General features: G+C 46.4%; 1 protein-coding gene across 1 annotated transcript in view; it reads right to left on the bottom strand.

Annotated features, from left to right (window-relative positions):
- The window catches only part of ABTB2 (ankyrin repeat and BTB domain containing 2), a 198,270-nt gene extending 179,841 nt beyond the window's left edge, over positions 1-18,429 (bottom strand). Inside the window, exon 1 of the mRNA XM_007943265.2 lies at positions 17,547-18,429. Coding sequence (XP_007941456.1) covers positions 17,547-18,429 — 883 coding nt within the window. The remainder of the gene's footprint in view (positions 1-17,546) is intronic.
- Positions 18,430-18,875: the final 446 nt, after the last annotated feature.

Below are 18,875 nucleotides of genomic sequence, written 5' to 3'. Positions count from 1 at the left end.
TCTCATATACTGCTGGTGGGAACTGCAAAATGATATAACCACTGTGGAAAGCAGTATGGTGATTCCTTAAAAAGCTGGAATTAGAAATACCATTTGATCCAACAATCCCATTACTAGGTATATATCCTCAAGAAGTGAGAGCCAGAACAACAGATATATGCACACACCCATGTTCACTGTGACACTATTTACAATAGCAAAAAGATGGAAACAACCTAGATGCCCACCAACAGAAGAATGGATAACCAAACTATGGTACATACACACAATGAAATATTATGCAACACTAAAGAATAATGTAGAATCTGCAGAACACCATATAAGGTAGATGAACTTGGAGGACATTATGCCGAGTGAAATAAGTCAATCACACAAGGACAAATATTGTATTAGTTTATTATTATAAAAAGTCAAGGAAAGGTTTATATTTGGAAGGAAATTTTCTTTGTTGGTTACCAGGAATGGGAGGGGAGGGCAGGAAACACTGCAAAAATTAAAATGAAAAACGTTTTTTTTTTTTAAAAAACCTGCCTCATAAGGTTTTCTTGGCTACCATCTTTAGGGAGCAAATTATCACATTTTCTCTTGCAGAGCCACTGGGTAGGTTGAACTGCCAACCTTTTGTTTACTACTGTTGTTGTATGCCATGAAGTCCATTCCGACTCAAAGTGATCTTATAGGACAGAGGAGATCTTCCCCTTAGGGTTTCCTAGGTGGTAGTCCTTATAAAAGCAGACTGCCACATCTTTCTCCTGCAGAGTGGCTAGGTTTGAATTGCTGACCTGTTAGCAGCTGAGCCCTTAACTACTGTGCCACCAGCAGCCCACAAAATCCCAGTGAGGTATTTTTAAATCACCATCTCACCGACAAGGAGAGAAAGGCTAAATGACTTGCTCACGTCACACAACTTGGAAACTGTAGAGGTGGGATGTCCAGCAAGCAGTGTATGTTATTAACCATGCAATCACTCTGCCTCCTTACTTGGCTTCTAAAACCTGTCATGAACAAAACACACATCCTATATGATAATTTGAGCAGCTCTGGTAGTATATTGGGTAAGGTATTTCGCTACTAACCAGAAGTCAGTGGCTCAAACCTGCCAGCTGCTCTGTGGGAGGAAGATGAGGCAATCTACCTCCGTTTACGGCTTTTTAATTACAGCCTTGGAAACCCAATGAGGGTCACTATGAGTTGGAATCCACCCAACGGCAGTGTTTTGGTTTTTTTTAATACAATAGTTCAGGCATAGTTTTCTTGCTTTTCTATGAATCCAGTTGATAGTGGAGTAGAAAATGTCTGGATGGATCAACAACTCTGCAGCACTAGAATGCTCACATAGAACAAGGTCATTGTCTCCACTTGCACTTTCCAGCAGACCAGGGGAGGCTGGAGGCACACAGCCCCTTGAAACCAGACTAAACATAAAATCTGACCTTATGTCAAGGGTCTAGAGGTTAGAGCCACAAGAATCAATGGCCTTAATCTCCACTTACATGAATCTTGCTGTTTCTGTAAACAAAGGGCTTCACAGATGATGGAAAATGGTTAAAATGTTAAGACTTGTGACAATCCAGAAAGCTGGCTCCAAGTGACTGATCACTGACCCACTCTGTAATGGTAGCCCTGTCCCATAGAACTGTGATGGTGGGAATATTCTATATTGTCCAATACGGCAGCCACTATCCACAAGGTCCTTGGGTGGTACAAAGGTTTTACTCTTAGCTAACCTAGAGGTTGGTGGTTCAAATCTATCCAGTGGCACCACAGAAGAAAGGTTTAGCAATCCGCTTCCATGAAGATTATAGCCAAGGAAACCGTATGGAGTTCTAGGCTGTACCCTGTAACACAAGGAGTCGCCATGAGTCAGACTTGACTAAAGGGCAATGAGTTTTTGTTTATCCACATGAGCTATTGAACACTTGAAACATAGATAGTGTGAGTAAGAATTGATTTTTTTTTTTTTTTAATCTGGTTTCATTTAAATTTAAATAGCCACACAAGGCTAATGGCTACCATATTGAACAGCGCAGCTCTTGGTGGTTTCCCCTCACTCCTGGTAAGCATGGCAGGCCTCCTGGATGCCACAGGATGAAGGCTGGGAAGGCTTTAGTGTGAACAAATAAAATGAAATAAATTATTCTAGTTCCAGAGCAAACACCATCACTATGATCTTGGAACCTTTGCAGCTGGAAGAGAGAAATAAGTCAATTCCAAAGCAAATGTCCTCTCAATTTTATTTCCCTTTAAAAAAAAAATAATAATAATAAACGAATGGAAGCCTCCTAATTAGAAAAGGTTACCACTTTTTCTCATAATAGACTCCTTTGGCTTATGATGATACAAGGACTAAAATATGGTGGAAAGCAGCAGCCAGAAGGGTAAATAAGAGGAGGCCCAGCACTCTCTGAGGTGTCATAAATCAAGAGGAAATAGACTCGAGGAGCTAACAGCTTCCAAACATTCTTCCTCTTGGACTATTTTAAGCAACCAACACACACAATCTTTCAGAGGTTATTTCATTCACACTAACAGAAGAGAAGCAATGTGCTTCTCAAGTTATATCTTTAGACAGGCAGAGAAACAAATACCTACACCACAGATCTCATGCCTGTCAGGTCAGCCACCCCACTGGGCAACATTACTATTTTAAGGCACCTAAATGGCCCAGTTGTTCAGAGCAGTGAGGAATACTCTGGCCTTACTTTAGCTCCTCTCCCTCTCTTGAACCAAAACATCAGTTACTCTGCTCAGGAAAATCACTGTAAGTGCTTCCTCCCCACCCAGGCCGCTCCCAAAAAGAGGGCAGGAGGGAGGGAGGCAGCAGGGTGAATAAGGACTCTGGAGCCCAGAAGATCTTGGTTTGAATCCTGCTGTGTTGTTTACTAGCTATGTCACTTGGAGCCTCAGTTTCCTCCACTGTAAAATGGGAATAAGAAGAATACATACCTCTTTGAATGACTGTAAGGATTACATGATATAATATTAAGTACACTGTAGGTCTGTGTACTTAATATTATATCAGGTCTGGTACTTAGTAAATGCAGGAGCTCTGGTAGCATAGTGGCTAAAGCACTTGACTGCTAACCAGAAGGCTGGCGGTTCAAACCCACCAGCCACTCCTCGGAAGGAAGGTTGGGCAATCCTACTTCCGTAGTGATACTGCCTCAGAAACCCAAGGAGGGGTCGCTATGAGTCGGGGTGAACTCGACGGCACATAACAACAACAACAATGCACGGTAGGTATGTGCTGGAGGATCAGAGTTGAGATTTCAGTGTCTTGGCTTTTCTGGCTGGGGAAGGTATACGGCATGTCACAGATTGAATCATTTCCCCCCAGAATATGTGTTGTAAATCCTAACCTCTATGGCTGTGGTCATAATCCCATTTGGGAATGGGTTGTCTTTGTTATGTTAATAAGGCAGGATTAGTGTAGGGTATATTTTGAGTCAATCTCTTTTGAGATATAAAAGAGATTAAAGTAAGTGAGCATAGGGGAGACAGGTTGAGATAGATGCCAAGACACACGGAGATCTATAAGGAACCAGGAAGCAGAAGCTGAAGAGACAAGGACAATCCCCCAATGCCAACAGAGAGAGAAAGCCTTTCCCTAGAGCTGGTGCCCCATGTTCATACTTCTGGCCTCCTAAACTGTTTTGGTGACTTCAAGCTGCTCTAACAGAAGATATACCACAAATGGGATGGCTTGAACAGTTTATTTTCTTATAGCTCAGGAGGCTAGAAGTCCAAATTCAAAGTACCAGGCTCTAGGGACTGGGTGAAAGTCCCTCAGACTTGGGCTTTAGCTCTGCCTCTAGCTCCAAGCCCACGGAAACTGGAGGCTTTCTTCACTCAGCTGGCTGCTGAGGCTGACAAACCCGAGGTCAACAAGTAACAAGGCACAGTCCTAATATTACCAAACCACATGACAGGCCACTGGTTCAAGGCCAGTAAGAGTCCTACAGTCAGAAGACAACATGGCAGGCTGCTGAACAATGACTCGGCTACACACAGGATTTAAGTGGGCCAAAAGCTACAAACCATTCCTAAAGCTTCTCCTTATATACTGGGAGCAGATCACACCCCTAAGGCAAGGCAGCTACTCAGCTGCTCACAGTAGATTCCACCATGGAGTTGATTACCAATCTCATCATGGGGAATACTATATCCAGCTGCGCAGCCACTCAAAACCAGGCCCAGCCAAGTTGACACATAACTTTTAACTATCACATAAACAATGAGAAAATAAATTCCTGTTTGTTAAAGCCATTCACTTGTGGTATTTCTGTGATAGCAGCAGTATATAACTAAGACAGCATGGTTGGGAAAAGAATGTGAAGTAAGGCTGTGTGGGCTTGATGACAGCCTACCACTTAACTGTGTGGCCTTAAGGAAGTCACTTAAACACTCCGTGCCTCAATTTCCTTCTCTTTTAAATGAAATTAATAGTATCCATCTCATGACAAGGATTAAGGAATTCCACTGGGGTAAAGAACATTATTATATGGTGCCACTGTCATTCTAGATCTAACTTTGCCCTTTCTATGTAAACTGAACGAGTCAAGCTTCTCTTGGGTGTTCTTTGGAGAGCCTTCCAGATAAGGAGTGAGTCAAAGCAGCATAGCTGTGAAGGGAAGGAAAGTTACCATCCTGGGCGGGGCAATGATGAGTGCTCCAAAACAATGGTTCTTTTACCGCTAATAATAGCTAATGTCTGAGTGCTCACTGTGTGCCAGACTCTCAAGAACGCTACCCACATCATCTGGGCGCTACTCCAGACCAGTTAAATGAGAATTTCTGGGGGTGGGACCTTGAGAGACAGAGAGAGACAGACAGACAGACAGACATGTATGCACACACTGTTTTAAAGCACTCTAGATAAATCCAGGATTAGAACCCTGCAATAGTCACCCCAGGAGATAGGAGCTATGATTATCCATCCTCATTTATACAGAAGAGGAAAACTGAGGTTCAGAGACAGGAAGTAACCAGTTGACAGGCAGTGATAACTCTTTCAGATTCTACCCTAGAGCCATCCTGTATTGCCAATCTCCTCCGAGGACCAGAGGTCAAACCATCTAAAGGGCACTGGGACACTCCTAAAGCCTTCCCAAGAATACTCCAGGCCTCAAACCACCCAACTGGGTTCTCTTTTTGACTAAATTCTGAGCCAGGCTCAGCCTCTAGGAATCTAAACCTGCCTGAAAATGGAGTCTTGCTTTCTCAGAACTGAAGGACACATGCAGAAAGTCACAGGGATCTACAAAACAACTGGACCTAATTAAATAAACCCCATGCTAACAACAGGGAACAACAGATTTGATGATCTTCATTAAAGGCTGCCTGCAAAGAAGCCAGAGCAAAATTCAGGCATTCTTAAGGCCATGACCAAAGAATTATAAGACTGATAATTAAATATCCATTGCCTGAGGCCCCAGTCAAGCTGCTAGATGGGCCCATCCTCTGGAAGGGCAAAGAGGGCAATGTTTTAATCTATCATATAGTTAAGGAAATTGAAGACAGCCTTTCTTCCTAGTCAAGGAGATCTGGACACCAACTGCCTATTTGACATCTCTATACATTAAGTTGGAGATAAGCAATGAACATCACACTTGGATCTTTGGGCCAATCCCACTTCCTCCATAGCCTTTCCCATTTTAGTCAGTGGCCACTCCATTCTCTCAGTTGGTCAGACCATAAACTTAATGTCACACTTGATGCTTCTCTTATATCTCATACCCAAGCCAGTGGCAAATCCCATTGGTTCCAACTTCAAAATATTCTACAACCTCCTCTACTGTCACCCTAGCCCAAGCTACTACCTCCTTTCACCTGGATGATGGCAAAAGTCTAGCTGGTTACCTGCTTCCATTCTTCTAATTGCTGCAGGTTTACTTGGAATAAAAAGCCAAGGTCCAGTTACACAAGGGTCCTGCCTGAAGAATCTCCCCCTGATCCTCTCTAACCCCATCTCACACTACACTCCTCCCCACCAATGCTTGCCCCATCCCAACCACACTGGCCTCCTTGGAGGCCAACCACACTGCCTGGATCTCTCTTTTCTGGCCACAGTAGCCTCATTGTGATTCCTCTAGCATGCCTTCTTTCTCATCTATCCACTCTCCTCTCCGGTAGGTCTGTTTCATTCATTTGTTCTGTCTCCAAGACCTGGCACACTGTCTAGCACACAGTAAGACTTCACAAAATAATTGTTGGATGAACAAATGGCTTTACCCCAAACTCAATTCTCAGCCTTTCTCCTGTTCTTAATCCCCAGGTACTCCCAGTGTCACCACCATCTGTCTCCTCAAAGACCAACATGGCAGAAAACATGGCAACCTCTCCTAGGATACTTTACAAGCACCCACTGAACAGTGCGAGGTCATTCCATTGCCTTCCAGAGAAAGCTCTGCCCCTGAGGCCCTCTCTCACCTGCTACTGAATAGCGTCCCAGCATAGTTCTGGCCTGCCCAGCTTGGCCTGGAAGGATTACATCTAGAGGAACAGCTGCAAGCAACCTGTTCCAAATTGTTTGAGTAAAACGGGGTTTACCCGACTGCTGAGATGAGTTGAAGCAGCATCTACTAGCATCCCTGGTGTTTACAGAAGTAACTCTTTTTTGATGTATGTTCTACTTTTTCCAGAACATTTCATTGATTTTCAACGTAGGAATCTGGAGAGTACATGAGCTGGTAGGAAAGAGGGCTGACAAGCACCCCGCTTACCTAGCCTCTCATCCTGATTTTCCCAAGCCTGGCTCAAACTCTGACTGTGAAATAAATTGGAGTTTAGACCCAGTACATCTCAGAGTACCAGGCTCCACCTCAGCCTTCCAAATTCTTGGCAGCCCATGATCCTCAGTTACTCTCATTTTCCCTCTTCTTTGAAAAGTGGGCTCTGCCAACTGCAACAAGCAACATTTAAAAATATCTTGCTGGATTATATAGCTCTGCCTTCTAAATTCCTTACAATGCCTGTCTCTGTCTCACATAGTATAAAGAAGGGTGTAGCTTAGTTAATTTTTCTCCCCCTAGCTGCTGCCCTGCTATAAATACCTGAGTCTGGGTAGGCGGGATTTAAACACCCACTGCATGAAGTCACTTTGGGATCTCGCCACCATGCTGGCCGGCCAGAGCCTGGACACAGCTGTCAAGCACTGAATCCTTAAGTTGGCCAAAAGTATACCAAACTCACCCTTCTGAGGAAAGCAGGGAAGGATAAATAATCACAGCTAATCCCGACATAAAAAGGATAGAGCTGAGTGCTCCTACCCAGCCAGCTCTTCAGAAACTGTGTCCAGCTCCAGCCTGAGTTGTTTCTTTCCCAAGGACACTCATTACAGGGCTTGACCTTAGGAAAATGATTTCAGTGTCCATGTGGGGTCTAGAAATATTACCAGAGACAGGAGGGCCCTTGGAGAATCTAGGCCAACATCTTCACAGCACAGATAAAGAAACAGCGATCCAAGAAGACAGAGTGATTCACTCCAGGTCACAGAGGGGCCAAACTTCAACTCTGAGTTCCTGGATCCAAATCCTTAGCTCTCTGCACTGGATTGTTCTAGAAGCTTGTGCACAAACAAGCTTGGTGTGTGAGCCTCAGCTTGTGTTAACAGGTCTTCTCACAACAAATACTAATCTTCCTGCTTTAAAAGGTACACACACACACACACACACACACGCACGCTAAAAAAGAAACAAAGTTTTAAAGTTTTCAACAAAAGCTTGGCTCATTTGTAGGGGTGACTTTCGTGTGTGGAGAGGCCTGTTTCACCTCTCCCCTCCCCTAACCCTGTATCTCCAGTACTTCAAGTTCACTGTTTAACATTTCCTTCTTGGGGCCTGACTTTCCTAATCATCTTTTGAAAACAATGGATCCCAAGAAAACAGTGGGCAGTAGAACTAAGCACAATTCTTATTATATTAGAATCAATGACAAATGACTATATTTATTTTTGCAACATATTCAGTTTTTTTTTTTTTTTCCCTATGTGATAAGAAAATGGCTTCATAACAAACACTAAGTCAGGAAAAAGACTAACACACCTGAATGATTAGCTCGGCCAGTGATGAACCACCATGTTATTATTATTGCCAAGTAAATGTAGCTGGACCCTAAAGAGCCCAATCCAGATGCCAAAGATTCCAGTTGAATGTTTTATTATCAATGCCCTGGACCAAAGCCAAAAATTAGAAAGTGACTGTCTCTGAGAATTGAGCTGTTACTCCCCATCCCCACCCCAAACAACAATAACAAAAGAAACTCTAAAAATTGAATATATCAAGTCAGCCTTATCACCAAAGAAAGTTCTGGAGCCTTCTAATCTCAACTTGAAAATCCTACCTTGGCAAAAGTAAACCCGATGTCCTCATTTCACAAGTTTGCCAGCCCGACCAGTGCTGGGATTGTTTTGGCCTAAAAAGCTATGTCCAGGGCCATGAAAAATGTTGTGTCAGAAGCCAAATTCAGTGGGAGAAGCAAGATGGATCAAAGCCTTGTCCTTCACCCCCTTTCAACCCAGATTTGCTCTGTTAAGGTCTTCTTGTATTACTGTTATTGCTAGAACAGTAAAACACAGGGTCACTGCATTTTGGGAAGTCAAGCTTTAACCAACTGGAGGGGCAACAGGAGATCTGGAGCAGTGGTTAAAGATGAGCGGAGGTGCAGGCACACTTGCTTTCTCAGTTACAAAAACAGGTTTTGGAAAACTCTTATCTTATGCTCAGGCGGGGTTCTTAACATCTGGATAAAAGATGTGGGAAAAGTTCTCCTTTTTACTGTTATCTCCTCCACTCCTCCTTGTTATATATCTGAACGCTCCAGCCAAACAGGATTACCTGTTCTTCTCCAACACAAACTTTTGGTTCCAGGTTGTTGCTCACACTGTTCCCTCTATCTGGAAGCCTCCAGGCTCTCTGTGCCACCTCCTATCACATCTAAAAAAACTTACAGCCATCAAGTCAGATCCAACTCATAGCGACCCCTCCTCCTTGGTTTTCCAAGGCGGTATCTCTATGGACATAGATTGGCCAACCTTCCTTCCGAGGAGTGGCTGGTGGGTTTGAACCGCCAGCCTTCTGGTTAGCAGTCAAGTGCCTTAGGGTCTTCCCCAACCCCCCCTGGCTCGCAGAGCACCCTTTCAGTAATAAAGCCCTGACTCCCTTGCACCCTTCCCAACCAGAACTCATCTCCTGCGCTCTCAAACTACCAAACGTTTCAGGGTCCTCACCTATGGAGTGGAAGTCATATCTACCTTCTAGAGGGGCTGAGAGGATTAAAGGAAATAGCCTACAGAAAGCACCCATGATGGGCACGGCCACATAGTCAATGGTGGTTTTCAGCATATCTCTGTTACTTGAATGCAGCAAGCATATACTTCTTTGTAAGTATCCAGGTACATGGTTTGCTTTCCTTACTACATTTTAAACTCCTTCACAGGCAAGATCAATTCTTCCTGTCCCCAAATCTGTCTCCATTGCTTTGTACGTAGCTGATGCACGTTAAGTCGATTAATGAGGCCAGCGTGGCATGTCTCAGACTTGTTTCTTAAGCATCTCCTCCCAATTCGGCGTGCAGTTCCAAACATACAGCCAAAGCTCCAAAACCATTTAGGCCTTTTTTAAAACAAACAAGAACACCACAAAGTGTGTTTACATGACAGGCCAGCAAAACACAAAACACCTGCCATCCCTGTGGCTCAGGACTTGGCGGTTGCAACAAGCCTTGCAACAAGCCGGGTCAAATATCCACAGCTTAATTGCTCCCTAAGGGCCCAGAGCTTTGAATCCATACCGTTGGTGTCCTCCTGGCAGTGGTGGGTGTGGTCTTGGAAGGGAGAGGGGGTCTGATCTCACCGCCCACTGCCAGCCCACTTCATCTGGGGGGCCACTGAGCTATACGTGAGCAAAGCACAAGGGTGCTTTCTTCAGACATCGTAACTTCCTCCTACCTCCACACACAAATTGTTAATCAGCAAGGAAAGCCTTGTGACTAACACTCACCACCCTGAGATTGGGATCACAATCCCCCTGCACTGTTGTTGTAAAGTGCCATCAAGTCGGCTCTGACTCACAGTGACCCTGTGTACAAAAGACCAAATGCTGCCCGGTCCTGCACCATCCTCACAGTCCTTGCTGTGCTCAAGCCCACTGTTGCAAGTACTGAGTTAATCCATCTTGTTGAGGGTCTTCCCTTTTTCGCTGACCCTGACCCTCCCCTGCACTAGACTCTCACTCTGACAAAAGTGAACATAACTAGTGCATCCAACACTAGCAAAAATTATAGTGATAATTGAAACTAGTATTTTATGTGCCATAGTGTACATTGCAAAACCAAAGCAGCTGCCACTGAGTCAATTCCAACTCACGTGTCAAAGTAGAACTATGCTCCATAGGGTTCCCAATGGCAAACACATTGCGAAGTCCCTCATTAATCATCACAACAATCCTATGAGTTGGATTAAAAGAGAACTATGAGTTCTATTTTATACAGCAGGATTTCTCAGCCACGGGTGATTTTTTAGGGGACATCTGGCAATGTCTGGAGACACTTTTGATTGTCACAACTGGTGGTGTGGGGGTGATACTGGCATCTAGCAGACAGAGGCAGGGATGCCATTAAATATCCTACAATGCACAGGATAACCCCCACAACAAAGAACTATTCAGTATAAAATATTAGTGCCGGGTTTGGGCAACCTAATTTGCTTTGTAAACTTTCACCAAAAATACAATTAAATATTATTTAAATATATACATAGCCAGAGTATAGAAACCCTGTTATTGAGGAAGAAACTAAAGCACAGAAGTTAAACAGGTGGTCCGGAATCACCCAGCTTGAGATGAGGCTGTCAGGATCTGTATCCAGGCAGCCCCACTTGTTGCTACCCTCTTATCACACATCCCCTGAGCACCATGCCTCAGTATACTGACCCCTGGGTAAGCACTGAGCCCTGGTGGCGCCGTGGTCAATTGCTCAGGTGTTAACCAACAGGTCCACAGTTCAAACCCATCAGCTGCTCCTCAGGAGAAAGATGTGGTGTCTACTTCCCTGAAGATTTACAGCCTGGGAAACCCTATGGGGCAGTTCTCTGTCCTATTACGGTCACTATGAGTCAGAATTGACTCTACAGCAATGGTTTTTTTTTTGGCTTGGTATAAGAACTGACCCTAAAGAAACAGATTTAAGAGACTTTAAATTGAGGGCACGGCTCAGTAAAAAAGCAGAGTAAATTGGGACCCAATTTAAAAACAGTTTGGAGTGTTTATGCACTTGACTTCACTCTCCTCCTGTGCTCCTCGACCAAGGTTTACTCAGCAGCTGGACACTGTAGTGGACTCACAAAAGCTCCCCTGGAGGCCTTTTGGCCAACTCGAGAGAAGAGAGCTAAGCCCCAGATCCCACTGCCCTAACACAGAATTCCTGTGCCCCTGTCCCTCCACTGTGTCCACCCTTCCTGAGCTAACTCACCCCTCGAGAGAAGAGCATTGCGATGTAGTCTGCTGCCTTTCCATTCTGATGCACTTATTGATCAGCCAGCCAGGACACTTGTGATAACCCTCCCTGGGCGGCAGAGCTCCCTGCCCCCTCTGGAGCAGCAATAAAAGCACCTTAAAATCGATGGCACCTGCAGGCACGCTCGCTGGGTGGGGAAAGGCAGCAAGCAGCATCCTTTAGAGATGGATACACACCTGGCCTCGATGCCTGTTCCTTCACTGTGGTTGTGAAGATTCACAACTGTTAAGTAGTTGACAACTAGCCAAAAGGTTGGTGGTTCGGCCCCACCCAGAGGTGCCCTGGAAGCTAGGCCTGGTGATAGGCATCTGAAAGGTCACGACCCTGAAAACCTTATGGAGCAGCTCTACTCTTCATGCCATGAGTCATAATTGACTTAATGGTAACAAACAACTACAACAACATATGTAAAGTGCCTGGACACAGGAGGCCGTTAACAAACCATCTTTATAAGAAATACCGTTGTTGCTATGGGTTTGGCCCTAAATACCATCCTGAAGAAGGTCCCATACTGACCTGTTCCTCATTACCCTGGATTCTGTGATTCAAGACCTGGTGCTTAAGCAAAATGTGGGACACAGTCCTGGACAGCCTGCTCCTGAGCCTTGGTGACCCCTCAGTGGAAGCTCACAAATGCGAAAAAGTTGATGATGCTGTACAAAAATCAGGTCTATAATTATGGCTGCAGAAGTGTGGAAACAGGCGAAAGCTTCCATCTACCCATGGTGCTGTCTGGCCAAGGACAAATACTGATGGTGAGGAGGGGTATGGACACACCTGAGGATTAGGGGCAAAGTGTCTCTGGCTTGTTTCAGAACCTGTTGTTAGTTGTTGTTGAGTGATTCCAAGTCATGGTTTTTCACCTTGGTTACACATCCCAGAAACATCTCGGCATTGATTACCTGGACTCAGTTCTCAAACCCAGGGGTTGGGGGGAGCACAGATGCAACCTTTTTCAAGCAATATTCACTTACAAACATTGTTCTCTGGGGGTGCTCTGCTGGCAATAGGGGATGCTGCTACCCTTAAGGGAGTTGATTGTCGGTGTGTGTCCTCCTTAGTGTATCTGTCGCCTATTAGACTTCTGCTGTGAAACCCTTCCAATTTGGGTACCAAATCAAGGCTATCCCACATACCGAAGGCATCCTTGTAACCTGGAAACCTTCCCAGTTAACACCTTATTCATCACAGCCAGCCTGAGAACTCTGCTAGAAATCAGTGTATCAAAAGGTGGAATGATGTCACTATGGTGTGGGCAGCCCCAACACGCTGCCTTTACTCACCAAGAACTTAACATTCTCTGCCTTGGTCAACGTGAGAAAAGCTTCTTTCAAGATGTCAAAACTCTAAATATTCTGTGTAGTAGGATCTATTCTCCTCCTCTCTCCACCTCACAAATATTCATTGGGCACTTATGTATGAGACCCTGGAAGGCACAGGGGATACAGTGATACCATCAAGTCTCATGGGCGAGAGAGCTCTGGTGCTGTGAAACCCGGAGGAGGGCTGGTTCTTCCAGGCAAGGTTCGAGGAGTCAGATAAAGCTTTCTGGAGGAAGTGGAACAACTGCCCTTGTTCCTCTACTTCGAGCTGCAGTTACATTTCTCAGGTGTCGAAGAGAAAAGTAAGTTTTCATTTCCAAAGCTTTTGCTTTGTTTCAGTTTTGCCAGCTTCTTGGTTTCAGTAAAATGGTCAAAGAGAAGGGTAAGAGGCCATCCTCCCTCACACTACCCAAGTGTGGAAACTGATTAAACAGCAAATAGTAGCTCCATTAACCCTTGCTCCTCTGGTTGATTATCTCAGTGGAAATCCATCTGCCAATCTCTTCACTAAACAAATCCCTCAACCACAAGAGAAGAGGTCCCATCCCTCCTCTAGATGCAGCCCTTTTATTGCTCAGCTACAAATGAGGGTTGAGACTTGCCCTGACTGGTAAATTACTGACTGATTCACAAAAGCCTGCAGTCACTATTTTTTTGCCTAAAGGCCCTTAGATGGTAGTAATATTGATCTTATTGGCTATTACTAATAAAACTTCAGAGAGGCCCTTCCCTGTCATTTAAATGAGCCCCAGTAACATTATCTCATTACTTTTTTCTTTTTTAATAACACAGTTTAGAACAAATTCTTTGTTTACTTTTTTGTCTTCTCCACTGGAGCATAAGCTTGATGAGAATAGGCCCTTCCTCCCATTGTTTGCCACTGGATCCAGAGCACTTTTACCAGTGGTGGGCATGGACTCAGTGCTGGGGAAGTATATGTTGAGTGAATAGCTACTATTTATTGAACACTTACTTTGGAAGGAAGGTTGGGCAATCTACCGCCTCGGAAACTCAAGGAGGGGTTGAGCAAAACCAACAGCAGTGAGTTTGGTTTTGTGCTTGTTGTTGTTGTTGTGTGCTATCGAGTCAGATCCGACTCACAGCAACCCCTCCTTGGGTTTCCAAGGCAGTATCACTAAGGAAGTAGATTGCCCCATCTTCCTTCCAAGGAGTGGCTGGTGGGTTTGAACCGGCAGCCTTCTGGTTAGCAGTCAAGTGCCTTAGCCACTATGCTACCAGAGCTCCCTTGGTTTTGTGCTAAAATCTTTAAATCTATGATATCATTTAATCCTCATAACAACTTTATGAGATAGGAGTTATTATTTTTGCTCCATTTTACAGATGACAAAACTGTGGCTTGGAATGGTTAAGAAATTTGCTCCAGGCCACTCACATAACAGGTATAGGAGAGCTTCAAACCCTGCACTATGACTCCAAAATCTGTACTCTTTACCACTACGGCAACACAATGCTCACAGGCATCCCGGATACTGCTTTGGAGTAAGAATAACCTCACCAATATCCTAGCATTTGCTCTACGGTCCAGGAGTTGAGTACTATGGGCAGCCATGAAAGCTCAGTGAGGAAAATGGCCAAGAAGAAACTGGGAAGTGGCACTCAGCAGGGAACTCACATGCCAGGAGGAGGAGGAGGATGTCCATCTTCTGTCAGCGGCCTGTGTATAACTACTTCGCTACTAAAGTGGTTTCTCTACCTGCCCATTAGGAAACCACAGAGATACCATCATTTAATGACATTGCCCCAGGAGCAGGGACATCAATACCAAATGAGCAAGCCATAGATAACTCCTGCTGCTCTATGAAGCTGAGATCATGTTTTACAAACACTAAAGAACTTTTATCATCTATCTTGGCCTGAGCTAAACCATACTTGTCCAACATCCTGAGTAATGGATAGGATGAATTAGGGCCTTTAAATTCCTCATTGGAAGACATTATAAGTTTAAGAGCCCTATATAGCTGAGTCAAATGCATGTGCCCATGCTGTATAATTAGCAGGCATAACAACAATAATATATAATTTAAAGGCAAGACCAGCAGGACAAGAATACTAACCAGCACTCTCTCCCCCATGTGTAACCACTCTCCACCTGGTCTTCAGCTGTGTATACTATAATCTTGATGGCCTAAGGGTAATTTTAATATAACAAATGTTTGAATTTCTGGATTATTTCCTAAGCAGTTTATGCTTTACTCTCAAGCCAGCTTCCAGGCCTAAGTAATTCATTGCCCCCTCTTCTTCTAAGCATTCATTTCACTTTGTCTAAAGGGACTTAATAAATCAGCCTAGTTATTGTTTAGTGAGGCCACCCCCAGTTTTTCATGTATTAAAAACGAGCATGGAAGTAAGCGACCACCTCGCCTGCGAACTCCTTGGAGACCAGAACGTACAAAGAGAGACATTTTCTGAGCATCCTGGGAGCTTTGTTGTCTGTCACATAGGATGTCCTGCTCTCCTGACTACAACAGCTTAAGGACTGTTTTGGATGGGAGTAGAGAAGAGGTAAACAATGGGGTCAAAAGCCCACCCTATAAAGAAAATCCCAAGAAGTGATGACCCCAGATAAGAAACAGCTCTATGGGGTAATCCCTTTAGTGGAAGACACCTGTTTCCTAGCAATTTCTGGTCACTCAGTGTTGTCTGGGTACTTAGGAAAGGCAGCTGCTCTTACCAGCCTCAAGGTACAGTTAGAAAAACTGGAGAGAAGTGCCTCAACCTGCTGGGCACAAGCTTTATGTAGAAGGCATTTTAATTTATTATTTAGCACTTATTTTCTACTTTTATTCTAGTTTGCTTTATATGGTCAGGGCCTCTGTCTTTTCTCCTAGGAGTCTTTGCTTCTTACAAGTTCAGCCCAGGGCTTCCCTCAGCCCAAAGTACAGAACCCTTTCCCTGGGCTACGTATGACAACTGGCTGGAAATCCCCCTGCCCTCTACTTCCTCTCCTGGACCTGGTGTTCCCGGCGTTGATGCCACAAACGTGGAGGGTGAAGCATAATTATCAGCTGTGATGTCACCAACTGAAGTTCTAGACTGACCTCAATCCTGAGCTAAGAAGAAAACGAAAAAGGCAGATCCTCTTGTATCACAGGCATCTCCTTTGCCAGTGCCAGAATTAAAGACAGAATCAATGAAACTTAAAGCAAGCCATGCTTACTCACAGAGTGTCTTCAAAATGGGTCCTGACATGTCAACTGCTCTACATGGAAACTGAACTAATACAAACAAAGCTGTTTCCTTCCCTCAGTGGCTAAAAGCTTGGACTCTGGAGCGCACCTGAGTTCAAATCCCAGATTTGCAACATACTACCTGTGCAGTCTTGGGCAAATTACTTAACCACTGGGTGCCTTAGGTTCCTCATCTGTATCAGGGGGATAATACACCAGTATGGTTATGTTATCAGGATTCCTTGAGTTAACAGGTAAAGTGCTGCAGACAGTAACTCTTGCATTGCCAAGTGCTGTTTAAATTTTAGCCATTATGATTATGTTAAAGCACATCTGAATTTATCCTTCCCCTTTATCTTTCCCCAAGATCTGCCTGGTCCTTAATTGCTTATTTGTCCCTAAAAGCTGCCACCAAATGGCCATCCGATCAGATTGCAAGGATGTCTGACTAAGGTACCATTTAAAAAGTTCTAAATAATCCAATCCAGAAACTGGAGTCTGGTAGGCAGTGTGCTGTTGTGCGCATGGCACACCCTAACCTTAGCAGGTCATAGGGTCGCTGTGAGTCAGAGCTGACTCAACAGCAACTAACAACAACCTTACCAGGGGCATGGTCGAGTGCTTCGTTTCCATCCTCTGCACTAAAGTGATGCCATCCTTCAGAAAAGTGAAACTACTCAGTTGCTCCTTTCCCAGACCTGACACTATGCAGCTGCCCACCTCCTCCCAACCTCTTCCCCATAATGTGGTTTACTAGGTCAACCTGACCTTCAGGAAAGCCTGTATGGTTGGGCATTTAATGTAACACAGGGTTTGAATCAATTGCTTACTTGGTTAGTGACAGGTTGGAAAATCAGGCCCTGGGAGCCACCATTTGGTTCCCTTTCTAGAAGGCAGCTTCAGGGGTCACCAGGTTGCGTCACCCTGGATACACAGGGTTAAGAACCCATCCACGACCCTTCAGCTTCCCTCCCCAGAGGATCCTATTCTTAAACCCAACAAAGCCCAAGGCAGCAACACCAAGTCCGAGCTTCCTGCTCCCCTGCACCCCTCCTCCTCTCACGCTACTCATCCAAGGCTCAGCTCTTGGAGTTCTGATTCTCTGGCTACTGCTATTGGTCTGGAGAGGACCCAGGGGCAGAACCATAGCTAGCAGCAATCAGCCCAGCCTGCGGGAAAGATACCAACTAGAGACCCACGCAATTAAGCAAGGCAAAGAAGGGCAAGGCAGTCAGCTTTCCTTCTTGAGAGGATCAGAACGGCTTGGTCAAGAGTCTCAATTTCACCCCATCAGTGAACAGTCCCCATGTCAAGCAAAACAGGTTGGAGAAAGTCAACCATAACTTTACCCTCCAACAGTTAGCTGCCAGAACAATCTCTGGGAAGATCTATTTGATGTACTTCTCTACTTTCAGACCAAACACTTTCTCTCAGAGTCCCCTACACCCACCAGTTTCGGCCTAGGAAACTCAGGTAGCCCACGGCGGGATTTCCCTACCGACCCGTGAGAGGTCTGAGCGCTTACCGTTAGCGTTCTTGCCACATATGAGATGTTCGTAGGGCTGAAGGACTCCCCAGAGCTCGGCATCGTTGTTGATGACCATCTCCAAGGCCTCGGCGGACACATCCCCGCCTCCGGCCCCTCCGCCGTCAGGGCTCTGACTAGCCAGCACCCTGGCCCGGATCTCCTCCACCAGGTTCTCCATGCAGGCGGTGAGCGAGATGGCCGCGTACTCGTGGATGCGCACGGAGATGCGAGTATCCACCATCCACCGGAAGAAGCGGCCCACGGAGAAGGTGAGGCCGCAGCGCGCCGACTTGCCCCGGCGCAGCCCATCCCCGGCGCTCATACTGTACAGGGACAGCGCCTTGACTGCGGCCAGCGCACAGCTCTCCGCGAGCGCCCAGCTGTGCACCAGACGCACAGCGCTCTGCACCTCGAAGCGAGTGCACTTGGCGTGCAGCACGCTCAGGCGCTGCGCCTCGCGGGCCACGCGGATCAGCGCCCTGCGGAGCAGTCCTGCCAGGCGCCGCACCGCCTCGCCCGAGAACGCGGGCAGTGGCCGGCCGCCACCGCCTTTGCGGAGCACGCGGGCCACGTCCCCCTCGGTCCAGGGAAACTCCTCCAGCTCGGGGAGTCGCGGACAGCGCGAGAAGAGGTCGGCCACCTCTGGGTCCTCGGGCAGCACCGTATTCACCGTGTCCCAGCTGTTGTGGCGGCTGTTCATGGAGCCAGAGTAGCACCACCAGGCCGCCCCGCGGTGCTGCTGCGCCGAAGAGTTGAGCGCCTGCGAGTTGGACTTGGAGGACGATAGGCTGAGCGAGCGGCAAGAGTCCCCGGCCCCATAGCCGGAGTCCAAGGTCAAGTCCTCCAGCGTCTTCAAAGTGGAGCTGTACGTCCCGGCCATGGGGAGCCTGCTGACAGCGGCCTCGCGGAAAGAAAGGCGCTCACAACTCCATGCCCCCTTCCCTAAGTGGGCAGAAAGAAGCTCTAGCCGCTTCGGGGCGCCCCTCTCCCTCTCGGCGCCGCGGGTCTCGGGGACCGCATAGCCCGCGCGCTCTCCCGGCGTCTGATGGAAGGTGAGCAAGATCGCGACGAGCCGAAGCCCCACGTCCCTCGGGTCTCGACGCGGAGCTGTCACTAGAACGGCCGCCGCCGCCGCTCCTCCTCGGCACTCTCTCTAATCCACCTCAACTTCCCAAGAACAGACCGTCTGTCCTCCTCAGACAAGGAATCCCAAGAGAACAGGGCGGCGGCGGCGGCAGGAGGAAAAGGAGGCGGCGGCAGCGCCGCGCGCAGCGGAGAGTCCCAGACCAGCCGGTTTGAGAAGGCTCTGGGCAAAGTTCTACGCGG

The sequence above is a fragment of the Orycteropus afer genome, unplaced genomic scaffold (genome assembly GCF_000298275.1).
Source record: "Orycteropus afer afer isolate SDZICR_OR568_19922 unplaced genomic scaffold, OryAfe1.0 scaffold00103, whole genome shotgun sequence".
NCBI classification, from domain to species: Eukaryota; Metazoa; Chordata; class Mammalia; order Tubulidentata; family Orycteropodidae; genus Orycteropus; species Orycteropus afer.
Note: the sequence above shows the minus strand (reverse complement) of the source record. Positions and strands in the feature narration are given on the sequence as shown.